General features: G+C 39.8%; 1 protein-coding gene and 1 pseudogene across 2 annotated transcripts in view; one reads left to right on the forward strand and one right to left on the reverse strand.

Moving 5' to 3' along the window:
• Zmym1 (zinc finger MYM-type containing 1) overlaps positions 1-12,300 on the reverse strand; it is a 28,017-nt gene extending 15,717 nt beyond the window's left edge. Inside the window, exons 1-2 of one of the 2 annotated variants that reach the window (XM_010645230.2) lie at positions 12,220-12,300; positions 3,533-3,702 (exon numbers count right to left, since the gene is read on the reverse strand). In XM_010645230.2, coding sequence (XP_010643532.1) covers positions 3,533-3,628 — 96 coding nt within the window. In that variant the 5' untranslated portion in view covers positions 3,629-3,702; positions 12,220-12,300. The remainder of the gene's footprint in view (positions 1-3,532; positions 3,703-12,219) is intronic. The other variant, XM_033767625.1, reaches the window with a different exon arrangement.
• The window catches only part of LOC104877006, a 36,821-nt pseudogene continuing 24,455 nt past the window's right edge, over positions 11,921-24,286 (forward strand).

The following is a 24,286-nucleotide window of genomic DNA, read 5'->3' on the forward strand; positions in this document are numbered from 1 at the left end:
CCTAAAAAAAAAAAAAAAAAAAAAAAGAAAGAAAGAAATAATGAATGCCATGTATTTAAGAGAGTCAATCAATAGAAAATGACAAATTATTCTCAAGTCTGTTCAATGAACTATACAACTGACTTGAACCAAGGTACACAGGTTAGCATTCTCCTTTTGGTGCCCTGTCTGATAACACCCATTTTCCACAGTGCTCAAATGTGACTTCAGAGTCAACAGTCTTTCAGTAGTGTCCAAGGACAAAATAATAATTTAGCAATCTTAATTGGCTTTATTTTAAATTTTAGAATTTGGCAACAACAGTTAATTCCATAAAACAGAATAAGTGTTCCAGTGAGTCAAGCAGAGGATGCTGGTTTTATACATAGAAAAGGGCTGATGAAAGAATAAACAAAAATCAAGTGGACTGATCTTTTCAAAATTACTTTCCTTAGAAAGTGGAGATAGATAGAATACAAAAAAATAACTGATTAATATGAGTTTACTTCAGGTTGCCTTGTTTAGTGTAAGGATTAAGTAGAGGGAATTTTATTATCAGGACAACTGAAAACTGACTGTTGGGAAATTCCAGTTTTCTCTCTAACCCAATTATTTTGGAATGTCAGATGAACAGTTTAGGTTCAGTTTGGTGACATGAAACTTTAGTGACTTCACTGTGATTTTTATCTTGTGCCTGTTTGAAGCTCAGTGGCCTTCAGTAGTATTTAACAACCCCCACTGCTAATAGAGAGCAGGTATACTCAATGACTCATTGTCACTTATTCTAATCGTTAACAGCCAGCTGTCTTCATAAAGACCTTAAACCCAGTATTGTTTGATTGGACTGAATGATTCTTATAAAGGAGGCTTTTTTCCTGAACATCAGGCAATTCCATGGCCAACATGTCTGTTAGGATTTATACCTGGATGTTCCCCCAAAGCCTCATTTGATCATAGGCGGAGATTTTGGGTGGTGATTACAACATGCAGAAGCAATAGTCATTGGTGGATTAGTCCATGGATGAGTTTATAGCTAAATGTACTGTTAGGATTAGGGCTGGGCCAGAAGAGGTGGGTCACTGGGGGTGTGGCCTTGAAAGGTCTCTGTCTGTCTGTCTCTCTCCTTTTGTGTTCAGCTTCCTGAATGCAGAGAGGTGAGCAGTTTTTCTCTGCTAGTTCCTTCCACCATGCCTTCCTGTCTTAGAACCAGACAACCATGTACTAAACAAGTGAGCCAAAATAACATTTCCTCCTTTTAGTTGAGGGTGTCAGGTACTGTGTTTCAGTTGACAAGGACTGTGACTAAAACAATGTCTAGGGCCAGGGATTTAGCTCAGTGGTTCTGCTGCCTGCCTTGCAAGCACCAGGACTTGAGTTCAATCCTCCACCGCCCCCCCCCCGTACAAATAAATAAATAAATAAATAAAACAATGTCTAAACTTGATCTATAAGATTTACATGTCCATGAGGTGGAGAAGCAATAGGTAATTCCTATGTGGATAACACTCCCCAGTATGATCAGCTCAAGAGCAACAATACTCTCACTTAATACTGATCCACTTTATGTTACGTCTATTTTTTTTTTTTTTTTTTAAGACAGGGTTTCACTATGTAGTTGAGACTGACCTGGAATTCACTATGTAGACCAGGCTGGTCTCAAACTCAGGGCAATCCTCCTGCCTCAGCCTCCCCAGTGCTGGGATTACGGGCATGCGCCACCATGCCCGGCTACATCTATTTTTTTTTAAGAGATGGAGTCTTGCTATGTTGACAAGCTGGCCCCCAAATTCCTGGATTCAAGTGAGCCTCCTGCTTCTATTGCCCTAATAGCTGGACTATGGGGTGAGCACCACTGCACCTACCTGAGGCTACTTCTCATTGAAATATTAGAAATAAAACTGAATTATCTGATTTACTTTGTTTCATCAGAGATTTCAGCTTTTTCATTTAAAAAACATTCTAAGGAAATCTAATCGTTCTTTCATGATATTCACAGCTCGAGCCAGTTTATCCTTCATAGGTTCTTTAGTATGTGGTACTTGTCACCATCTAGTATGGGGTTTTTGCTTTGTGATATAGAAATAAAAACTAAAGCATGAATTTACATAAAAAGCTTTAATTGGAAAGAGAAGATAGGAAAAGATTCGTTTGAGTAGGGGGCACACTCTGATACAGGAGACTGCCCTACCCACAAAAGCAGGAAGTAAACTTTTAAAGATTAGCTGAGATCTGGCTGATTATTAATTATCTCAGTCTTGGTTTCATAGCTCTGGTTGAATCCTATTCATCCTTGAGGGGGAATGTGGTTCCCATGGGAGAAGTCTTTATGACTTGAGGGGCAATTCCATTCACATGAGGCTCTGCTGGAATCCAAGGACACCACAGGTTTAGGACCTTGGAGACTACTACAAGTAGATGTTTTCAGTTTTGAAGAGTGATAAGATAGGAGAAGTAGATTTTAGGTCTAACATACAAGACACTCCCTAAATGACTAACGTGTCTGGATACAGAGCTGAGAAGGACCCTGAGTTTCATAAAATGAAGGTAAAGCTTTGGTTTACTTTTAGTTACTGATTGGGCATTTGTAGGCCCAAGTGAAGAGTCATGTTTTTAGCAAAAACCACTTTTAAACCCAACTGGCTTTGGAGAAAACACAAATCAGTGCATTAGATGACTTACAGGTTAAAGGACTAGGAGTTTGTTCTTTGTCCCTATGGTGGTCTTTGGCCATGTCACAACTATGCCAAATATCTAAATGGTTTTTTAAAAATTTAATCTAGTAGAGCATATGTTTAGTATGTTATAGGCTCTATGTTAAATCTCTACCATCAGGAAAAAGAAATGTAAACATTAAAACTAATTTGGGTTAAAAAATTACAAAGAAAATCTTGTACAAGTTTAAAATGTATTCTGGACATGATAATGTCTGTAATCCCAGCACTCTCAGAAGCTGAGGATGGCAAATTCAAACCCAGACTAGACAATTTAGTGACTTAACATGACTCTGTCCCCTCCCCAAAACAAAAAGCTTAAACAATGCATTAACTGTACTATTCAATGGAGGCAGCAGCATAAACACATACAGTTAGTTACCTATATTATTTCAAGTTAAGAAAAACAAAAATGTAAGGGCTAGGGATTATAGCTCAGTGGCCCTGTGCCTGCCTATCAAGTGCAAGGTCTTGAGTTCAATCCCTGGTACTGCAAACAGCAGCAGCTACAAACAACAACAACAAACAACAACAACAACAACAACAACAACAACAACAACAACAACAATAACAACAACAGCAGTGCACATTAAAAAATCACATTAAACAAAAAACAAAAATGTGTTAACCATAACAGGGTCAATTACAACTTAAGCAATCATTTTACCTACCTAAAAGCCCATCTCTAAATGGTCAATTTTTCTTTCAAATCACTTTCTTGGCGCTTAACACCGTATGCCTTATATTATTTGATCAACTACTTTGGAGAAGAATTTGTTTTCAACTGATAAATTAGCACTAAACACTGCTTTAGAAAAAAGAACATAAGGTAAAATATTTACTTGAGCATTGTCCGGTTCTGTCTTAATTTCATTTAGCTGCCCCAGTTGTGGTGACATTGCCTTGTCACATTCACCATCTATCAGTGGTTCCTTCATTTTAGTATCTGATGCAAAGGAATCCTCCAGCTCCAAACCAATGGGTTTCTTCCTGGGGAACACTTTCCAGATTCCTAAAATAAAATACTGGTGAAGAGTCTATAATACGATGTTTATGGAACTACAAAAGGATGTTTAGATAACTCAGCATCAAGGTTCCTTCACATCACAACTAGCTTCCTTCCTTTCACTTACTATTCTTTAACATAGTTTTGCTTTACATTTTTGGTAGTTTTGTGCTTTCTCCTAGAACTAATCTCCATTTCTTTTCCCTGAGGTGCGTAGTAAAACCAGGATACCTAGAAATGGGTTTTTTTTTTTTTGGTGGTGGCGTTGGGGATTGAACCCAGGGCCAGGGCACTTGCAAATTAGGCAAGCACTCTAAAACCGAGTCATACCTTCTAGCTTGATTTTTAATTTATCAGTAGTTTTAGAAAGTGTAAAGCCTTTTTTTTTTTTTTTTTGAGACAGGGTCACTCTGTGTAGTTGAGACTGACCTGGAACTCACTATGTAGCCCAGGCTGGTCTCAAACTCAGGGCGATCCTCCTGCCTCAGCCTCCCTGAGTGCTGGGATTACAGGCGTGCACCACCACGCCCGGCTATGTTCATTTATTTTTAAAATTTGAGACAGTCTAAATTGCTTAACTGCCCAGGCTGAGGTGGTACCTGAGATCTCCCTGCCTCAGTCTCCTAGAGTGGGAACTCACTATGTAGCCCAGGCTGGTCTCAAACTCAGGGCGATCCTCCTGCCTCAGCCTCCCTGAGTGCTGGGATTACAGGCGTGCACCACCACGCCCGGCTATGTTCATTTATTTTTAAAATTTGAGACAGTCTAAATTGCTTAACTGCCCAGGCTGAGGTGGTACCTGAGATCTCCCTGCCTCAGTCTCCTAGAGTGCTGGGATTATATAGGTGTATTATCACCATGTTGGTTTAAAATGTAGTCTTCTGAGATTAATTCAATCATTCTACTCTCTACACCTCTCTGCCTTCCAGTTATCTCCTCTCTGCTCCTTTCCCTCCTGGTTGGTTCTCACATAGTATTTAAATACATTCAAGGTGCTGGGTGTGGTGCACACCTGAAATCAGTCCAAGGCCATTCTGAACTGCCCAGCAGATCCTGTGCCAAAAACAGTATCAACAAAAATAAAAACAAACAACAAAACAAACATTCAAGGAACTAGGACCAAGGGGAGGGAATTCAATTTCTTATGTTGTGTCTTCTCACTATTCTGTGGTTCCATGACGCTAGGACCTTCCATTTCTCTTCTTTTGCCAGTCTTTTTTGCAAATACTTATTTCACCTGCTTCTAAAATATTTGTGTTCTTCCAAAGCACAATTCCCCAGTACTATTCTCACTTGGGTACAATGTGAGATTTAGTGATCGCTTATGAGCTCATTTTCCTTTACATTCCCAAGCTCCAGCCCATTTACCTAGTTATCTGTTGAATACCTCTTCTTGGATATTCCACAGGTCCTTCAAACTCAGATTTAAAACTACATTCTCATATCCATAAACATGCTCAAACATACTCCCCCCTCCTCTTTTTTTTTTTTCTTTTTTTTGGTACTGGGGATTGAACTCAGGACCTAGTGCTTGTGAGACCCGCATGGTGCCACTGAGCTAAATCCACCCCTTTCCCCATTTGAGCCAGTATCTCGATCTGTAGTTCAGGCTGGGGTTGAACTCACAGAGATCCTCCTGCCTCAGCCTCCTAAATGCTGGGATTATAGGCGTGCACTACCAAACCTGGTCTGCACATTCCTTTTCTTTTCAAATGGCATATTATATACTGAATTTCCCCAGCCAGAAATCTAGTAGTTCTAAATTACTCTTCTCCCCAAATTTAATCACCAAATTGGATTGAATCTAACTTCTAATTAAGTCTGGACTTTTTCCCATTATACATCATGCCTACTTCTCCCCACTCACCAAATCAATGGATTCTGTTTTGGTACACAGATAGCTAAAATTCAAAATTACAATAAAAGATAGTTGTAATTTTAGACTTAAAGAATTCCAGGAGCTGGGATTATTAACTCAGTGGTAGAGTAGTTGCCTAGCAGATTCAAACTCCAGCAGCATCCACACCCACACACACAAAAGAATTTCATGATTTTTGAGGAATTACCAGGACTCTTGTGATTGTTCAGTTGCAAGGCCTCTTTCTCAATTACAGACTGGGACTCTGTGCTACCCTTTTTACTTGACGGAGGCCTACTTTCCACTTTTATGTTAGCTGCTGCCTCCTACCCGCTTCCTGTCACATTAGCATGACTATGGAGAGCAGGGGTAACTTGCTCCATGGGCAAAATCTTTGATTTAACACAAGACAAGGAAAAGTTAAAGCTGTTACAGGAGTAATCCAGACCCATGGTTTCATTCTGAGTTAGTACATGAGACTGAAGAAATGTTGCCGTTATTTTTTATTTCTGATATTGGAGTTCTGTCATCTCCTCTTAACTCCATGTTTAATTCAGCTTTTACTGAAATGTTCCTATCCCAAAGCAGAAAATTAAATATTAATTTAATAAAGCCTGACCATAAATGCATCTGTAGGTCATATGGCCTCCAGCTAGCCCATTTGGGCACTGCACACAAAGTCATTGAAAATTACTTTATTGTTATTTAGGAGATCCCCTTACTTGAAAGTAAATATACTATACATGTGTAGCACCAATTAAAAACAAAACACCAAGCTGGGTGCAGTGGTGCATGCCTGTAATCCCAGCACTCAGGAGGCTGAGGCAGGAGGATCACTTCAAATTCGAAACCAGCCTGGGCTACACAGTGAGTTGCACGGCAGTTTGAACTACATAGTGAGACCCTGTCTCAAGAAAACAACAAACAAATCCAAAAACAAAGTGCCAAAACCAAAAACAAAGAAAAAAAACAAAGCACCTATGAGCTTTGGCATCTTGGAATGCCTTCAAACTTGTGATCGCACAAATTAGAAAATAGTGGAAAGCAACCTGCAAGATATTTTACTTATTTTATAGTATTTCTGACACTGGGGAAAATGTCTAGCTATTTAAAAAAAAGATGATCAGCCAGGCTTGATGGCTCATGCCTGTAATCCCAGCACTCGGGAGGCTGAGGCAGGAAGATCACTATGAGTTCGAGACCAGCCTGGGCTACATAGTGAGTTCCAGGTCAGTCTCAACTACATACTGAGACCCTGTCTCAAAAAAAAACATAAACAACAAAAAAAGATGATCAACAACTGAACGCACGTTAGAATAGAACGCCTGTCTTTCCAAATTGGGGCTAAACTGCAGTATGTCAAAACACCAACAGTTGTAGGACAATTGTGGCTGCTTTTCCTGCTGGTCAATACTACTTGGTAGCAATTTAAAACACTTTGTTTAAGAGGTTGAGGCTATGACCCAAAAGTATATGATTAGCATGGGCTGAGTGTGGTGACACAGGGTTATAATCCCAGCACTTGGAAGGCTCAGGCAGAAGATTTCTTGAGTGTAAAGCCAACCTGGGATACACAGCAAGACCCTTTTGCAAAAACCCAACCAACCAACCAAACAACTCAAAACAAACAAAAAATCCCCACATATCATTAGCATGCACAAAGCCCTCATTCTCTACTACAAAATGATTTTTTTCTTTTCTTAACATGTTCGTATGTCTTGTTTCTAGGTGGTTCTTCATGGAACAGATAACAAAACTTTTACTACTTTTCAAAAATGAAATGCGACAAGAAAGAAACTGCATTATCACAAGTTACACATACAGATCTTCAGAGGGAATTCATCCACTTTTCTAAGAAATTAGAAATCTCGTTTTTCAAGCTGTCTCACCTTAATCTTTCAATTCTTCCCTACTATATTTGTGTTCATACTATTTTCCATCCTGCAAAAATCATCTTGTGTTCAAATCCTGCCTGTTTGTAAATTGGTTCAGCTATATATTGCATCGGTCTGGCAAGAATTTGGGGGAACTTTCCAGGGCACAGAAGGGGAAAAAAGCTGAAGCAGAAAACCGTAGTGGGTTCTGGGCAACACAGTGAGACCCTCTACTGAAACAACAACAACAACAACAACAACAACAACAAACCCAAAAAAGAAATTAAGAAAGCAAGCAAGCCTCCAGATTTACAAACAAATCCTCCAAGTCACTGGCTGGCTCCTAAAATGCAACACCTGCAGAATGGGACTCCAAAAAACCTGGCAGAAAACAGCAGTTAGGAGGCTAACAACAGGATAAGAGATAATATTTTAGTAGATACTCAAAGTTGAAATTTAAGACCAGCAAAGGAAAAGGGGGCCTTGTTTAATTAAGAGTAGGCATTTTCCCAGGCAAGTGGTACACGCCTATAATTCCAGCATTCTGGGAGGCTGAGGAAAGAGGATGATGAAATTCAGTAGAGAGCTAGAACCCACCAACAAAGGAAAACCAAATGGAAATTCTAGAATTAAAGAAAACAGATGAATTTACAAGTCAATAGGAAACTGGTATATGAAACAAAAGGATAAAAATACAAATAATGGAACATATAGCACATGTGAAGTTTCAGAATAAGAGAATAATAGACAAAAAGCAAGTGTTTGAAGAACTATGGTTGGACAATATCCCCAAATTGAAGAAAAACATCAAACCATTTGAATTCAAGAAGCTCTATGAATCCCAAACACGATAAATATAAAGAAAAACACAAGTACTGTATATCACAGTCATACTGGTTAAAACAAAAGATGAAAAGAGAATCTTAAAAAGCAGCAAGAGAAAGGGGAAAAAATTAACCTACAAAACAAAAATGAGAGCTACTTTCCTGTCAGATACAATAAAGGCCAGAGGCCAGAGGTGCACCTTTAAAGTACTGTGTGGGAAGCTGGAAGTATAAGAACATGCCTAGCATGGGTATGACCGTAGATTTAATCTGTAGCACTGCAAAAATAGTAATAAAACCCTAAGGAAAATTCTACCTAAACTCTGTATCAAACAAAAATGTGCTCTGAGTGGGGTGTCACAGCATGGATTTGTAATTCCAGCACTTTGAGGCCGAGGCAGGAGAATCTAAAATTTGAGCCCAGCTTGGGCAATTTAGCAAGATCCTGCCTGAAAAGAAAAGGAAAAGAAAAGAAGCGCAGGGAGTGGGGGGTAGGGCAGGGAATGTAATTCAGTGCAAGAGCCCTGGGTTCACTCAGTAGTGCTAAAAACAAAAACAAAAAAAATTAAACAAACAAGAGCTTCAAATTTATGAGTGAGGCCAGGCATGGCTTCACACACCTATAATCTCAGCACTTCGGAGGCTAAAGTAGAAAGATCGCCAGGAGTTTGAGGCTAGCCTAGGCTACACAGTGAGTTTAAGGCCAGACTACATAGCAAGCCCTGTCTTTAAAAAAAAAAAAAAGAGTGAAACAAAGACATTTAAAAAAAATTTATTACCAGCAAACTTATACTGTAAAAATGCTAAAGGAAATTCTTTTTAAAATAAACTTTATTTTACCCCACCGTATGTACAAAAGCTTTGTTTAAAGGAAATTCTTTAGGCTAAAGTGAAATAATAGGTGAGAATTTGGCAGAAAGACTGGAAAAAAGTAAATTGTTTTTATTTTTAGATAACATAAGCATATACAGAGAAACTTTAAGGAATCTTCCCCCAACCAACTCTAAAAAAATGAACTATTAGAATATATTATTATTCTTGCCAGGGATTTAGCTCAGTGGTTCCACTGCCTGCTCGAAAGCACAAGATCCTGAGTTTGATTCCCAGTGCAAAAAAAAAGAATATAGTACTTTTCTTTTACCCTAAGTTTCACTTTCCTTGGTTTCAGTTATCTGCAGTCAAGTATGATCTGAAAACATTAAATAATTCCAGAAATATGCAATTTCTTAGTTTTAATAAATAAGTCTTAAGCTCCAAACTGCACTCTGTTCTGAGTATTATGATGAAAGTGTCTGCCTTCTTGTTCCATTATCCACTCTGGAACCCTTCAAGGGTTAGCAGACTGATGGTTGTGCTGCCATGCTTGTGTTCAAGTAACATTTATTTTGCTTAATACACAAGAGCAGCGATGCTGGCAATTCAGATATGCCAAAGAGATACCGCAAAGTACTTCTTTTAAGTGACACATATGGGGTTTGGTGCTATTCTAAGTTTCAGGAATCCACTGGGAGTCTTGGAAAGTATCTTCCACAAGTAAGTGGGGAACTAATGTAAGAATTTAGCAACACAAGCTTGATATTTTAGAATTTCTCTCGTGTCTCTTCAATGCTGTACTAGAGGTTTTTAAAGTCAATAATGAAAGAAAAGGGCAAATCTTGAAAAACTGTCATTATTCATAGATGACATGACTGTACACAGAGAAAAAAATCCATATGGATCTGCAAATAATTACAATTATAATATTTTTTTTTTTTTAACCGGGGATTGAACTCAGGACCTTGTGCTTGCGAGGTAGGCAGCAGAACTGCTGAGCTAAATCCCTGGACCTAAAACCTTATTGTATTTCTTTGCACTAAAGCTAAAAAATTTTAAAAACTTTTCTATGACATCATAAATATAAAATATAGGGTCTGTGGATGTAACTCAGTTGTAGAGAGCTTGCTTAGCATGTATAAAGTCCTGGATTCAATCCTCAGAAGCACACACACAAAAAGTAAACAAAAAATAGAAATAAATCTAATGAAAAAGGCCAAGACCTGTACACTAAAATAAAGCACTATTAAGAGACATTAAGGAAGATAAAAACAAATGGAAAGATATACAATACTATTCAAAGACTCAACTTTTGGTCAGTTTTCCTGAATCAACTTTTGGTCAGTTTTGTGGATCAAAATTCCTGTAGGGAGTTTTGTGGAACTTGCAATATAACTCTGACGTACACATACAGAACCTACAGCAGCCAAAACAATCTTAAAAAGGAAAAGAAAAAAATTGACTTATAAAGCTACAGTAACTAAGTTACAGTAGTTACTAAATAGTTAACTAGATACAGTGGTTCCCTGGGGAAGTATTTCAATGTAGAGCAAGCACTTAGCATGGTAAAGACCTGGGTTTCAGTACCCAGCGGGAAAAGGAGAGAAAGAAGGGAGAGGGGGAGGAGGAAGGAAGGGGAAAGGAAGAAAGTGTGGTATTAACACAACAAAAACATAAAACTAAAAAAGAGATACACACCTCTTGTTTGCATTATACTTACTACTACTAATACTAATATTTTGTGGTTTGGCGTGCGTGCGTGCGTGGTGCTGGGGATGGAAGCCAGGGTCTCGAACATAGTAGGCAAGATCTTTACCACCGAGCTACACCTTCAGTCCTAAAGTTTTTATTTCATTTTGAAATATAAATTTACTTTTAAAAGTCTAGTAAAATCACGATACCCTTATCTGTGTTACGTGTCAAGTAGGAAGTATTTGGATACTTCCAAAACATCAACTTCTGTTAGAGCAACACAGACATTAAAGAAGTCGCCTTTTCTACTGGGTGAATACAATTCAATTCTTTGTGGCTGTGGTATTCATCAGGTCAGTTACAGGTTCACACCAGTTCTTTCTGGATTCAAGCTTGTGTATGTTCACTCACATAAACCTTAAGACTTCCTTACTTTAGCAAGTACTTTACTCCTTTAATGCTCCTGCCTCAACCTAAGCGTTAAATGGGGAGTGCTGTAAAATAAAGTTCTAGTTATCAATGTTGGGGACCCATATATTTGTGATAGGAATGTTATCGTCAAATATCTCGGGTTATTTCAAAATTCAATTTTTAAAGCAAGTTTTTGTTGTTTTTTGGCACAGCTAGGGACCAAATTCAGGACCTCACGAATGCTATGCAAGCGTCCTACTACTGAACTACATTTCCCCCACCTCCATTCCTGCATTACCAGTATTCAAGCTTTAGGTTCAGTTTAACTGAAAAGTGTACAGACGGCGGGCGTGGTTGTGCTTTCCTGTAATCCCAGTACACAGGAGGCTGAGGCAGGGGGATTGCTGCGAGTTTAAGAAGAGCCTGGGCTACATAGTGACTTCAAGGCCAGCCTCAACTACAAAGCGAGACCCCATCTTAAAAAAAAAAGAAAAAGAAAAAGAAATAAAGTGTATTGACACTGCATCCTAATAAGGTTGATTAAATTACGTTTGTAAACACTTGTGTATGCAGATAGTCTCAAACCTGCACAATGAAGCAAAATACCTCACTTTGATCTAATCCAAATCTAAAATCCGATTTCAAGAGTCAAAGTTTTACAATTCTATCAGCAAAAGCTATTCTTATTCTATCATCTTTTTTTAAAAAAAATAGAAAAACCACTGCTTAATGAGAGCCACAGGTATAATCTGATGAATGCTTCAGAAAGGAAGGCCGCTCAAGTTATCACGCAGGAGTCAGCAGACGCGCCGGAAGCGGGACAAGGAGTCCGATTCCCCGCACACGATGTTAAAGGGCAAACCGGCAAACCAGGTCAGGGCTTGGCCTGGAGTTCCCGACCCCCAAACTCTAGAATGCGGGTTCAGTGCTACGTCTCTAGAACCTAGGCCCCACCAAGCTTGTCATCTTCCCTCCGACAAAATAAACTCTGCCCCTTTCTAGTAACGCGCTGGAGTAAAGACCCAAACTCGAGCAGCAAAAGGAATCTTACTGCTTTCTCCCAAGAGGACGCTCAGCGAACGAAGCTTCTCACAGGTTCTTCCATGCAAAACGGCCCCGTCGGCCCCGCCTCTCTCCCGCCGTTCTTTGCGGCTGAGCATGCGCAGCGTGGCGGGTTCCCGGCGTGGTCCTCTCAGTACCTTGGGAAGGGCGACCTTGGGTTAGGCGAGGAGGTGGGAGAGGGGGAGGGGAAGAGGCTTTCTTCCTTAGTCCTTTGTCATTGAAGTCAGTCTTTAGCTGCCAGCCAAATTTGGGTCCTTAAAAGCCTGTGGCATCTGAATGACTTAGAACTCAGGCAGGGTGGTAAGATTTCTTGAATTTGAGATGGCTCTATCACTTAGATTTGACAACTTCTGTAAATCCAGCTTTTTCATCCTTGAAATGGTGATAATTATAGTGCTTGCTACATAGATTTGTGAATATCAGGCAATGTTAGCAAAGAGGTACAGAATAAATTCCCTGTACTCTTACCCACCAGCAATAAGAAATTCTGCCATTTTGGGGAGCTCTACAGATATTAGAAATTAAAATAAATCCAAAAGTATATAACAAAATTATGGTATGTTTTAAATGCTTACATTTAACAAAGTAATACTTGAAACACCTATGGAAGCATAGAATCAACTAACTGTGGGATTTCTAAAGTCATAATAGGATTAGAAAAATAAGCATATTGAAAAATTATTAGAAATTAAAATAAATCCAAAAGTATATAACAAAATTATGGTATGTTTTAAATGCTTACATTTAACAAAGTAATACTTGAAACACCTATGGAAGCATAGAATCAACTAATTGTGGGATTTCTAAAGTCATAATAGGATTAGAAAAATAAGCATATTGAAAAATAAGCAAATAATATTGCAACCTTGTCTTTAACCATTGAACCCAGAGGCTCATGCATACTTGGAAAGCACTCTATCACTGAGCTACATCCGCAGACCTTTTTATTTTTTGAGACAAGATCTTGCTAAATTGCTCAGGCTGGCATCAAACTTGTGATCCTCCTGCTTTAGCCTCTCCAGCAGCTGGTAGACCACAAATTCTTAAGGAGATACTATCAAAAATGTAAATTTGAAGGCTGAAAATTTGACCTTAAGTTTTGGCAGTAGAAATTGTAGGTCACAACAAGTTGCTTGTGTCTTTTTTTGCCTAGAAGCCTCATCTGTTTACCGTGGCTGAGAAGTAAGTCCTAAAGAAGGAGACAGGAGGAGGGCTGGGGATTTAGCTCAGTGTTTTTGCTTCCTGCCTCGCAAGGACAAAGGCCTAGTTCAGTCCCCAGTACCAAAATGGTTAGGAGGAGAGTTTTGGAAGAGATGGGGCTTAACTCACCTTCTTTCTTTCCTTTTTTTTGGTACTGGGGATTGAACTACCTACCTCTTTTCAATACTATTTTCTATCTATCAGCTATAGAAAAATAACCTTGATGGCTTAGGTGTAGAGGGGAAAATCGTAAGAAGTTGGATCCTGGAGGCATTTTCCACCCTCGGAAGAATGTATTTGGAAATTTGCAGCACCTGAAAAAAATTGTACTGTAATTTTTGTGACACCAGGAGCCTACAGATGCTAGGAATCAACAGAAAATGAAAGCAATGGGTTAGGAATTGACAGCAGAGCGTGTTTGGTTTGCAATGCATGGAAGATCACATGATTGGCCCACTCAGCTCTGATCACTGACATTCAGAAATGCATATCCCTGTGTTACCTAACTTCCAATTTCCAAAAGAAGGCAGGAAACCATATTTTAATGTGAAATTGAGTGTTTTGTTTTCTTTTTAAAAGGTTGGAAATAGCCAGGCATGGTGGCCCAAGTCTAGTAACCTAGCACCCAGGGAGTGTGATACCAGGGATTGAACTCAGGTCCTTGTGCTTGGGAGGCAGGTGGTGGAACCACTGAGCTAAATCCCTGGCCCAATTGTGGCAATTTGAATAAAAGAAGCTAAATTGACTCAGCAGTTCCACACCCTTCCCAGTATAGAACAGTTTGTTTCCTGAATGGTGTGGTATAAAGGAGAAATGAAGAAGGATGGATCTGCTTCTGTTTCTTTGGAGGAGCTCCAGTCTTCACCTTTGCCTTGGACATCATCTCCTGGCTTCCAGGGAAGACTCTTTAGCTTACAGCACATATCTTTCAGCCTTCCATCCCAAACTTATCTGCCTCCTAATAATGGACTTGCATGGACACAGACACTGCAGTGAGCTCCACACCTTCAGTTTCCAGTTGTGCAGGCAGACCCTCTGCAATTTTCCACATCTGACTCTGGGTGGCTGTTGTAAGCCAATCTTGTGAATTCTTATATATTTGTATATCTTTTTTTTTTTTTTTTTTTTGAGACAGGGTCTCACTATGTAGTTGAGACTGACCTGGAACTCACTATGTAGCCCAGGCTGGTCTCAAACTCACAGCAATCCTCCTGCCTCAGCCTTCCTGAGTGCTGGGATTACAGGCATGCGCCACCATGCCCGGCTAGTTATATTTGCATATGTTGTGTTATATCTGTTTCTCTAGGAAATACTAAGAGGGAGGCTGAGTCAAGAGGGTCCCAATTTTGAGGCCAGCTGGGGTCCCAAGTTTGAGGCCAGCTGGGGAGCTGGGGAACTGAGTGACTTAGACCCTGTCTCAAACACACACACACACACACACACACACACACACACAGAGTCTGGGTTCAATACCCAGTACTGCAGAAAGAAAGAAAGAAAGAAGGAAAGAAAGAAAATAAAAGAAATACCACACAGTTAAATACTGAAGGACCCAAATTCTGTAGCAGTTTTAAACTTGAACTGCGGTGAGATTGGGTTAACCTACAACTCTTAATAACAAAACTCTTGCTAACCCTTGGTACCACAAAACAAAACTCTTGCTCTATTATCTATTAGGCTCATGCACTAAGTGGCCACACAGGCAAAGTTATACGCAGAGGCTAATGTAAATACACCTTTGATGTGAAACACACATAATATTTCTTCTGAGTGGCCCTTGAGCCTTTTTGTGGACTTGATGCATTCAAGACTTAAGGGCCTTCTGTAAGGGCCAGAGCAATGGACCATGTCCAGCTGGCTCTTTTCTTCCTTCCTTTCTTTCTTGTACCAGGGATCGAACTCAGGTCCTGTGCTTGCGAGGCAGTCGCCAGAACCACTGAGCTAAATCCCCAGCTTGGCTCCTTTAATCTATAATGTCACACAGCTACTCCTGTGAGATCACTAGAGTGCAAGCTGACCTAAAGAAAGCCTTTTTAGGACACTTGTCTGATCATTCCATCCCTCTCTCACATCCTCAAAGCCTATAAAAACCCCACTCTCCCATCCTGATGGTTTGAGTCCTTCCTTGGAAATTTACTTGCTGTCCTCTTGGTAGTGTACTCTAATCTAAAGAAACTCTTCTCTTACTCACTCTTGGTAAATTCCTATATACTGTCTCCCAGGGCAGTAAGCAAACAAACAAACAAACAAAAAGGTAGGAAAGAGCTTGGGTTGGGAGTATAATTCAGCGGCAGAGTACTTTCAGAGCATGCTCAAGGTCCTGGGTTCATCTCCACCCAGCATCACACACACATTGGAAACAAAATTTTAAATGTGTTGACATACCAAAAGTAACAACTCTGTGGACTAACTCGGATTCATAGTCTCCTATTTCCAACTTTTGTACCTCATGGCTGCTGATCAGAAGCCAAGAGATTATCATTCATTGAATTTGACTGTTGCTCATACCAAAGGCTCAGTTTAACCCCTGGAAAAGTGTCCAGGTCAGAAAAATAGGCTCTGTTGATCAAGAATCAAAATCTGTTCAACTCCCAGCACCAAAAACACCCCTGAAAACAACACAGAAACAAACAAAACATGCCAGAGCTAAACTTTCAAGAGGATTTATTGGAGTGTTGTTGTTTTCCCAGTCCTGGAGGTCAAACCCAGGGGCACTCTATTGCAGAACTACATCCTAGCCTTGTTTCATTTTTTGAGAGGTCTCACTAAACTGCCCAGGTTAGCCTGGAATTTTAGATCTCCCTCAGCCTCCATAGTAGTAGGATTAAAGGCACGCATCTGGTTTATCCCAGTTCTTGGTAGGACTAGAAAGGAAGAGGAATCCAATAAATAAAAGAAAGAAGCCCTGGGGCTGGGAATTTAGCTCAGTGATACTGCTGCCTGCAACACAAGCGCAAGGTCCTGAGTTCGATTCCTGGTACCCCCCCAAAAAAGCAGCTCTGTTATGTTCCATAACAGAGACCCCCTAGACCCCAGACCACTCTCACTGGGCCCATCTCTCTGACTAGAAAGAAAAAGAGAAGTCATAACAGAAGACCAGTGCAAAGCAAAAGTAATTTTATTGTAGGTATTGCGAGAAGAAATGGTAAAGAGCCACTCAGGAGGAGTGGCGGGGCCCAGAGCTGGGACACCACCAAATTTGGGCCTGCAGGTTTGTTTTATGGAGTAGGGGCCCCATTGTTACCCGCCGAGCGCGGACACTTGATTGATTGGATATTGGGCTTGTTGCTAGGGTTTTGGTCTTTTGGACCAATAGGGGCACTTGGGTAGGCATGGCAACCTGCACTAGGAGGGACAGTGTTGCTTGCACAGAGGCCTACTTTCAGCTTCACACCACAAAACTGCTGAAAACTGCTTGCTGCTCATAGCCACACAGAGGCTGCTTCTTTTTTCTTTCTTTTTTTTTTAGACAAGGTCTCACTATGTAGTTCAGACTGGTCTTGAACTCACTGTGTAGCCCAGGGTGACCTCAAACTCACAGTGATTCTTCCTGCCTCAGCCATCCAAGTGATGGGATTACAGGTGTGTGCCACCACACCTGGCCTATACATATGTACATGCATACATGTACATATATACATACATCTTACGATAATGGGAATAAAAACCAGTTTCACAAATGCTAGGCAAGGGCTAGGCTTAATGTTTTTTCTAGAATTGGGGATTGAAGAACCCAGGGCCTTCACACTGAGATAAATCTTTAGCCCTTTTTTAATTTTTCATTTTCTTTTCTTTTTTTTTTGTACCAGGAGTTGAATTCAGGACCGCGGTTGAGCTAAATCGTGGCGCCAGTCCTTTTTCATTTTGAGACAGGGTCTCATTAGGTAGCTGAGTTGCCCAGGCTGGGCTTTAACTTGTGATTCTCCTGCCTCAACTTCCCAGAGTTCTAGGATTACAGTGTGTGCTACCACACCAGGCCTAATTTTTATTTTTAAGCCAAAGGTGTCTTTTTTTGTGTGTGTGTTGGGGATTGAACTCAGGACCCTGTGCTTGTAAGGCAGGTGTCAGTGGTGTCTCTTTGATGCCATTTGTTAAAGGTGGTGGGTAATAAAGCCTGGGGGCGAGGGCACATGCCTGTAATCCTAGCACTCAGGAGGATGAAGTGGGAGGATCACTTGGACCCAGGAATTTGAAACTCTTCTGGACCAATATACCAGACCTTGCCCAAAACCAAACCCCAAACAAAAAAGATGATGGCAATAGAAGAATTCTGAGGTGTGAGTCACTCACTGATGCTTATGGGGGTGGGACAACTGAGAGAAGAGGTGAGGAACAGTGGCAAATGGGCACCTTTATTTCCAGTGGCCATGGAGCCATGTGTTTAGCGTGGCCACCTGACAATACACGTATAGGAGCATGACAAAGGTAGCTATGTGCCAGCAAAGTGATGTTACACATTTAATGTCAAAGACCTGAGATTTGAGGGGAGAAGAGATGAGGGAAATTCATCACTGAACAGTTGCTGCAGCCAGCATGATACTAAGTGAGGAAAAACTGAAAGCATTTCTTCTAGAATCAGGAACAGGACAAAGGAGTCCACTCTTTCTGCTCTTATTCAATATAACAGTAGATGTTCTAGCCAGAGCAATTAGACAAAAGAAGGAAATAAAAGACATACAAGTAGGAAAGTAAAATTATCTCCGTAGATAATATGATTCTATACCAAAAATTCCTAAAACTCCACCAAAAAACCCACTAGATAAAACTGAGAAATGAATTCAACAAAGTAGCAGTGTACAAAATCAACATACAAGAATTGGTAGCTTTTCTATATACCAGTAATGGATTTGCTAAGACGGAAACCATGAAGGCAGATTCACTTACAATACACACGCACACTTACACGGCCTAGGAATAAACTTAAGTAATGAAATGAAGACCTCCACAATGAAATTGTTATCAGATGATGGGACGTTTTGACCCAGAGATGGTAGAAAAGAGGCCAAACACACACATACACTTGCACAGGTAAAGCTTGATGCGGGGAGGGTTTCAGGCAAATTGAGCTTTCAGCTGAAGGGAGTCAGCAGTGGGTCAAGAGAGTGACCAAGCTGCTGTTCATAGAACAAAAGAGTGGCAGGTTTTATTAATTTTATGGGCTGTGTCGAAGTCTGGTAATTCCCATTGGCTAGGGGCATGATTCCAAAAGGTGTGTCCAAAAGAGTGAGAGAAAAAAGAAAGGAGAAAGAAAAAGAAAATACAACACAACATATTAGCTCCAATGGGCAACAGACCAAATTAACTCTGTACTACAGTCTTGGGCAAAACATTTAAAAATGATCAGCCTGCCAGGCATGGTGGCGCATACCTATAATCCCAGCACTCAGGAGGCTGAAGCAGGAGGATCACTGTGAGTTCAAGGCCAAGACCTTCCTAAAACAAAAAGTCATTATGTCTATATACAGAGCTAAATTAAGACAGCAAAGGAGTCAGACATGATGGTAAACACTAGTAATCCCAGTACTCAGGAGGCTGAGGCAGGAGGTTGGCAACTTTGAGGCCAGTCTGAGCTTCAAAATAAGTTCAAGGCCAGTCTTGACTACATAGTAAGGTCCCATCTCAAAAACAAAACAACAACAAACAAAATATGAAAAATGGGATGTGGGGTTAGCGAAGAGGTCAGACATAGAGAGACTAAAATTTTTATCCTGTCTTAGTTCCCTAACATGTTTCTGTAGGCTCAATGGAAGGATTAGTGCTTTTAGCAGAAAGCAACCTTCAGGTCCCTGGGAAGTAACCCCCCAAACTGTTATGATAACCCAGGCATCAGAGGTGTTATCTTACAGAAAAGCTAGTGGGAAGCTAATAGTGTATTACCAGCACTTAATTTTTTTTCCTGGTAACAGTTTCTCATTTCATATAAACATTCTGCTATCCTGGTTTCATCAGGGTCTCAAGTTGCCATGCTGCAAAGTGTCATAATAGTTTATTGCATCCAGGAGTTTATTTTGTCATCCCAGCTTTATGTCCCACCAATATCCTACCGTAGTGGTACCTAACTGTCTTAAAATACTGCTTTGTAATATTTTGAAATTGAAGAAATTTTTATTTATATGTAACATTTTGAAATTGATGAAAGAAGCTGAAGATACTAAAAGATGGAAAGACCTCCCCTGTTTATGGATTGGAAGAACAAATACTGTATTATGCAAGTGTCCATACTACCCAAGGCAATCTAAAGGTTCAACGAATTTCGCATTCTTTATAAAACAAGAAAAGCAATCTTAACATTCACATGAAAGCACAAAAGACCCCCAAATAGCCAAAAATAACTTTTAGGCTATACTGTGAGTTGAATGGAAGGTCTTTCAAACTCTAGGCAAACACTAGCACTGAGTTATATCTCCAGCTTGCCAAAGAAATCTTGAGCAAAAAGAGCACAGCTGAAGGGATTACAATACTTGATTACTTGATTTCAAGACACACTGAAGAGCCATAGTAACAGACCAATGGAACAGAATGGAGAAGCCAGACATAAAGTCACACATCTACATCCAACTGATTTTCATCAAAGTTTCCAAAAAGATACAATGGAAAAGGTGGCCTCGTCAATAAATAGTACTGGTAAAACTGGATAGCAACATGTAGAAGATTGAAACTTGATCCCTGCCTCCTATCCCATATAAAAATCAATTCAAGATAGATCAAAGACCTTAATGTAAAACATGAAACTATCAGATGAAACTGTTAAGGCTTGTACATAGATGTCCCCCCAAAGCTTCATGTGGTCATTGGTGGGGCTTTTCAGAGCAGGCTGGGTCTGGAGTGTGTGCTGCTGGGATCAAGAGTGTGTGATTAGGGGCTGGGGATTTAGTTCAGCGGTTTGGTGGCCTGCCTTGCAAGTGCAAGGACCTGAGTTCAATCCCCGGTACCCCCCCCCCAAAAAAAGTGTGTGATTACTAAATTAGTCCACTGATTGGTTGCTGGTAGTTATGGGAACTTGTTACTAGACCTGATCCTTTCCTTGTGTAGCTAGCATCTGTAATGGCTTGGTAAACCCTTTCGTCTCAGTGGTCTCCAGAGTTTTGGTTTCAGAATGGCAAGGCAAACTTTATTCAAGGAGGGCTGTGGTGATAGGCAGAGGAACCACTCCAATAACATCTTCAAGTGGGGAGAATGAACTCAACTCTGTAACAAGGGAGTATGGGAATTCATAACAAAGGGTCTGAGTGGATATCAGTAGTGGAAAATTACTGAGTAAACATCACATATAAAGGGTTTCTGGCTAAATTAACTTGAAAGTATTATTGCTGTAACAGTGAAGTTTTCTGAGAAAGCTGTGTTTATTTATTTATTTATTTACTTATTGGTACCAGGGATCGAACTCAGGTCCTTGCAAGGCAGGCCACTGAACCTCTGAGCTAAATCCCTGGCCTGAGAAAGCTGTGTTTATGTTAAAAACTCTTCAGACAAACTAGGTATGATAGGGCGTATTTGTAACCCCTGCACTCTGGGCGGTGAGGCAGGAGGATCTCAAGTTTCAGACAAGACTGGACAACTCAGTGACTTACTGAGACTGTCTCAAAAATGAAAGGACCAGGAATGGAGTTCAGTGTAAAGGTCTTGGGTTCAACTATTACAGACAGATGAGTTAGGTAGAAATATTATAAGCAATCAGATAGGACTAGGTCCTCAACAGAGTCAGGACAAAGGTGAAACACACCACAGCTGCGGCCAGAGACATATCAGCTGCAAACCAGGCCTCAAGATAAAGACAAGGTAACCAGACCTGCCTACTTCCTCAGAGAACAAACACAGGGCCTAATGAAGTCTAGATAGACATCAGCCATCCTGGTGGGTGACCAGAGACCTCTGGACCCACCACTTCCTAGGGGAATCTTAGTTCTTTCCATCCACGCCTGTTATGTGACTTGTTTACCGACTGGATGACTATTACCTAAGTGACTATGCTTGTAACTTTTTTGGATGATCATGGCTGTGGCCCATGTTGTACCCAGGTGAGTTTTGAGCAATAAAATTCCCCTATAGAGAAGGCTCCCCGGGTACCCACTCAGGACCCCTCATGCCCCTCAGGGACTTTCCTATCAAGAATTACCTTCCTGGTCTTAACCGCCATTGTTCCTAGAATTCATTCTTCGATTTTTAGAGAACAAGAGTTTGGCGTATGATACAGCTAACAGGTTGGGAAATAGAATATTTCATATTTAATCTCTGGTATTATTTCCTGTATCATACCAGTAAAAAAACAATATTAATATTAATAATCCTGACATATGTTAAGTAGTGGAATGGAAATGTTGCAGATTGAAAGCCAAAATTATCTTGGTATAGCCATATATTTTTAACCTTTGTATCTGACTTACCATTCTCATGACTGTTAAGGTAAACTTCTTGGAGTGTATTATTAAATTTAGAACTCTAGACTCCATCAAGAATGCTCTGAGATAAAATCTGAAACTTATAGAAAAGATTTTTCCTGCTTTGTTACAACTGGCTTACCTAAAGCCTCCCAGTGTATTTGTTAAATATATTGATTTATGACTTTCTTTGTTCTTTAGCTATAAAAGTTCACATAACCTCTTTCACGGCAGTGTGTCATTCAGGGTAACTTGAATCTGTGTTCCTGGACTGTGGTTACTCATATTTGACTAAGGATAAACAATTTTCTCATTTCCTTTAAATAAGTTGTTATTTTACATTGAAACTCTCATTCTGAAGCTTGTCTTTTAATTCTCTGAACAGTACCTATAATTGAAAAAAGTGTAAAATTTTTATTATGTCCAATTTATTAATAGTTTATTTTACGAGTTGTGATTTTGGTGACCTATCTAAGAATTTTTACTTAGCCTCAGGTTATGAAGACTTTGCTTTTGTTCTTCCAAAAATCTTCTAGGGCTAAGATGTAGCTTAGAGGTAGATTACTTGCCTAGCATGTATGAGGCCTGGGGTTTGATCCTCAGTAACACACACACACACACACACACACACTCATATATATATTTGTATTAGTACAAATTTGCAGTACATAATGATTATAGTCATTGTGGAGAATTAGTACATGTACATAACACATCTCAATTTTGCCCCTTCTCCTTCACCCCCTTTTTTTGCTGGCATCAAATTTACTTATTTCTTTTATAAGTCTTTATCAGATTAATTTTCATAAACACAAATTAACAGCCAGGCTAACAGGACAATACATATAAGACAAATAGGATGATAATACTAAATCAAAGTACACTTGTAGATACAAAGTGCTCTAATCTACACTTTATTTTTACACTCCTTATAAATTGGGTTTCTCATATAAAAGAAACCATGTGATATTTAAGGTTGGTGTCTGATTTACTTCGCTTAACATTATGGTCTTAAGGTGTGCCCATTTTCCTTCAAATGACTCATGCTTATCATTAGTTATGGCATAGTAGTACACTATTCTGCATAAATACCACATTTTCTTTATCCATTCATCGGTTGATGGACATATAGGGTGCTTCCAAGATTTAGGTATTATGAATTGTGCTGCTATGAACTTAGGTATGCATGTATCTCTGAAATATGATGTCTTTAACTTTTTTTTTTTTTTTTTTTTGGTACCAGGGATTGAACTTGGGGCCTTGCACTTGTGAGGCAGGCAGCGGAACCACTGAGCTAAATCTCTGGCCTGATGTCTTTAACTCTTTTGGGAAGATACCTAGAAGGGGAATAGCTGGGTCAAATGGAATTTCTAGTTTTAGTTTTTTTGAGGAATTTCCATACTGATTTTTCTAGTGGTTATACTAGCTTACATTTCCACCAAGAATGAAAAAGTGTTTCTTTTTCCCTGTTGAGCCTTTCTAGCATTTGTTATTGTTTGATTTCCTGATGATGGCCATCCTTTCTGGAGTGAGATGGAATCTCAGTGTTTTAATTTGGATTTCTCAAATGGCTAGTGATGTTGGACATTTTTTCATGCAATTATTGGCCATTCGTACTTCTTCATCTGAGATTCATTTCAGATGCCCATTTTTTGATTGGGTCTTTAAATTGGGTCAGGGGGAGAAATCTAGTTTTTGAGTTATTTATATATTCTACATATTAGTCCTTTGTGTGAAGAGTAGCTGACAAAAAAATTTCCCCCTTCTGTAAATTATCACTACATTCTCTTGGTGGTTTCCTTTTCTGTGCAGAAGCTTTATGATTTGATATGATCTTACATGTGGTATTATTTCTCGTGCAACTGGGGTTCCATTTAGAAAGTCGTTGCCTATGCTCATGTCTTCCTATTTTATCTTCCAACGGATTAAGTGTTTCTGTTTTAATATTTAGGTCTTTCTTCCATTTTTATTTTAGTTTAGTGCACAGTGAGAAACCTGGGTCTAGGTTCAATCTTTGGCATGCGGATAGCCAGATTGCCAGTATTATTTGTTAAACAGACTATGGTTCCTCTAGTGAAAGGACTTGGTCCCTTTGTTAAAGATAACATAGCTGAGTGTGCCTGGAGTCATTTCTGCATGCTCTATTCTGTTCCGTGGATCTAAATGTCCTTTTTTTTCCTTTCTAATTTTTATGCTGTTTTTATCACTGTAGCTTTGTTGTATAACTTGAAGTCCGGGATTGTGATGCCCTCTGCTTTGTCCTTCTTGCCTAGATTAGCTTTTGCTATTCTAGATTTCTTATGGTTCTATATGAATTTTAGGATTGCATTCTATAGAGGATCATGTTATGTTTTGTTTTTTGGGTACTGGGGATTGAACTTGGATCCTTCTGCTTACAAGGCAGGCGGCAGAACCACTGAGCTAAATCCCCAGCCTAGGATGCATTTCATAGTTCTGTGAGGAATACTATTGCTTTTT

Source organism: Fukomys damarensis, unplaced genomic scaffold (assembly GCF_012274545.1).
Source record: "Fukomys damarensis isolate Sample0158 unplaced genomic scaffold, DMR_v1.0_HiC HiC_scaffold_23, whole genome shotgun sequence".
Taxonomy (NCBI): domain Eukaryota; kingdom Metazoa; phylum Chordata; class Mammalia; order Rodentia; family Bathyergidae; genus Fukomys; species Fukomys damarensis.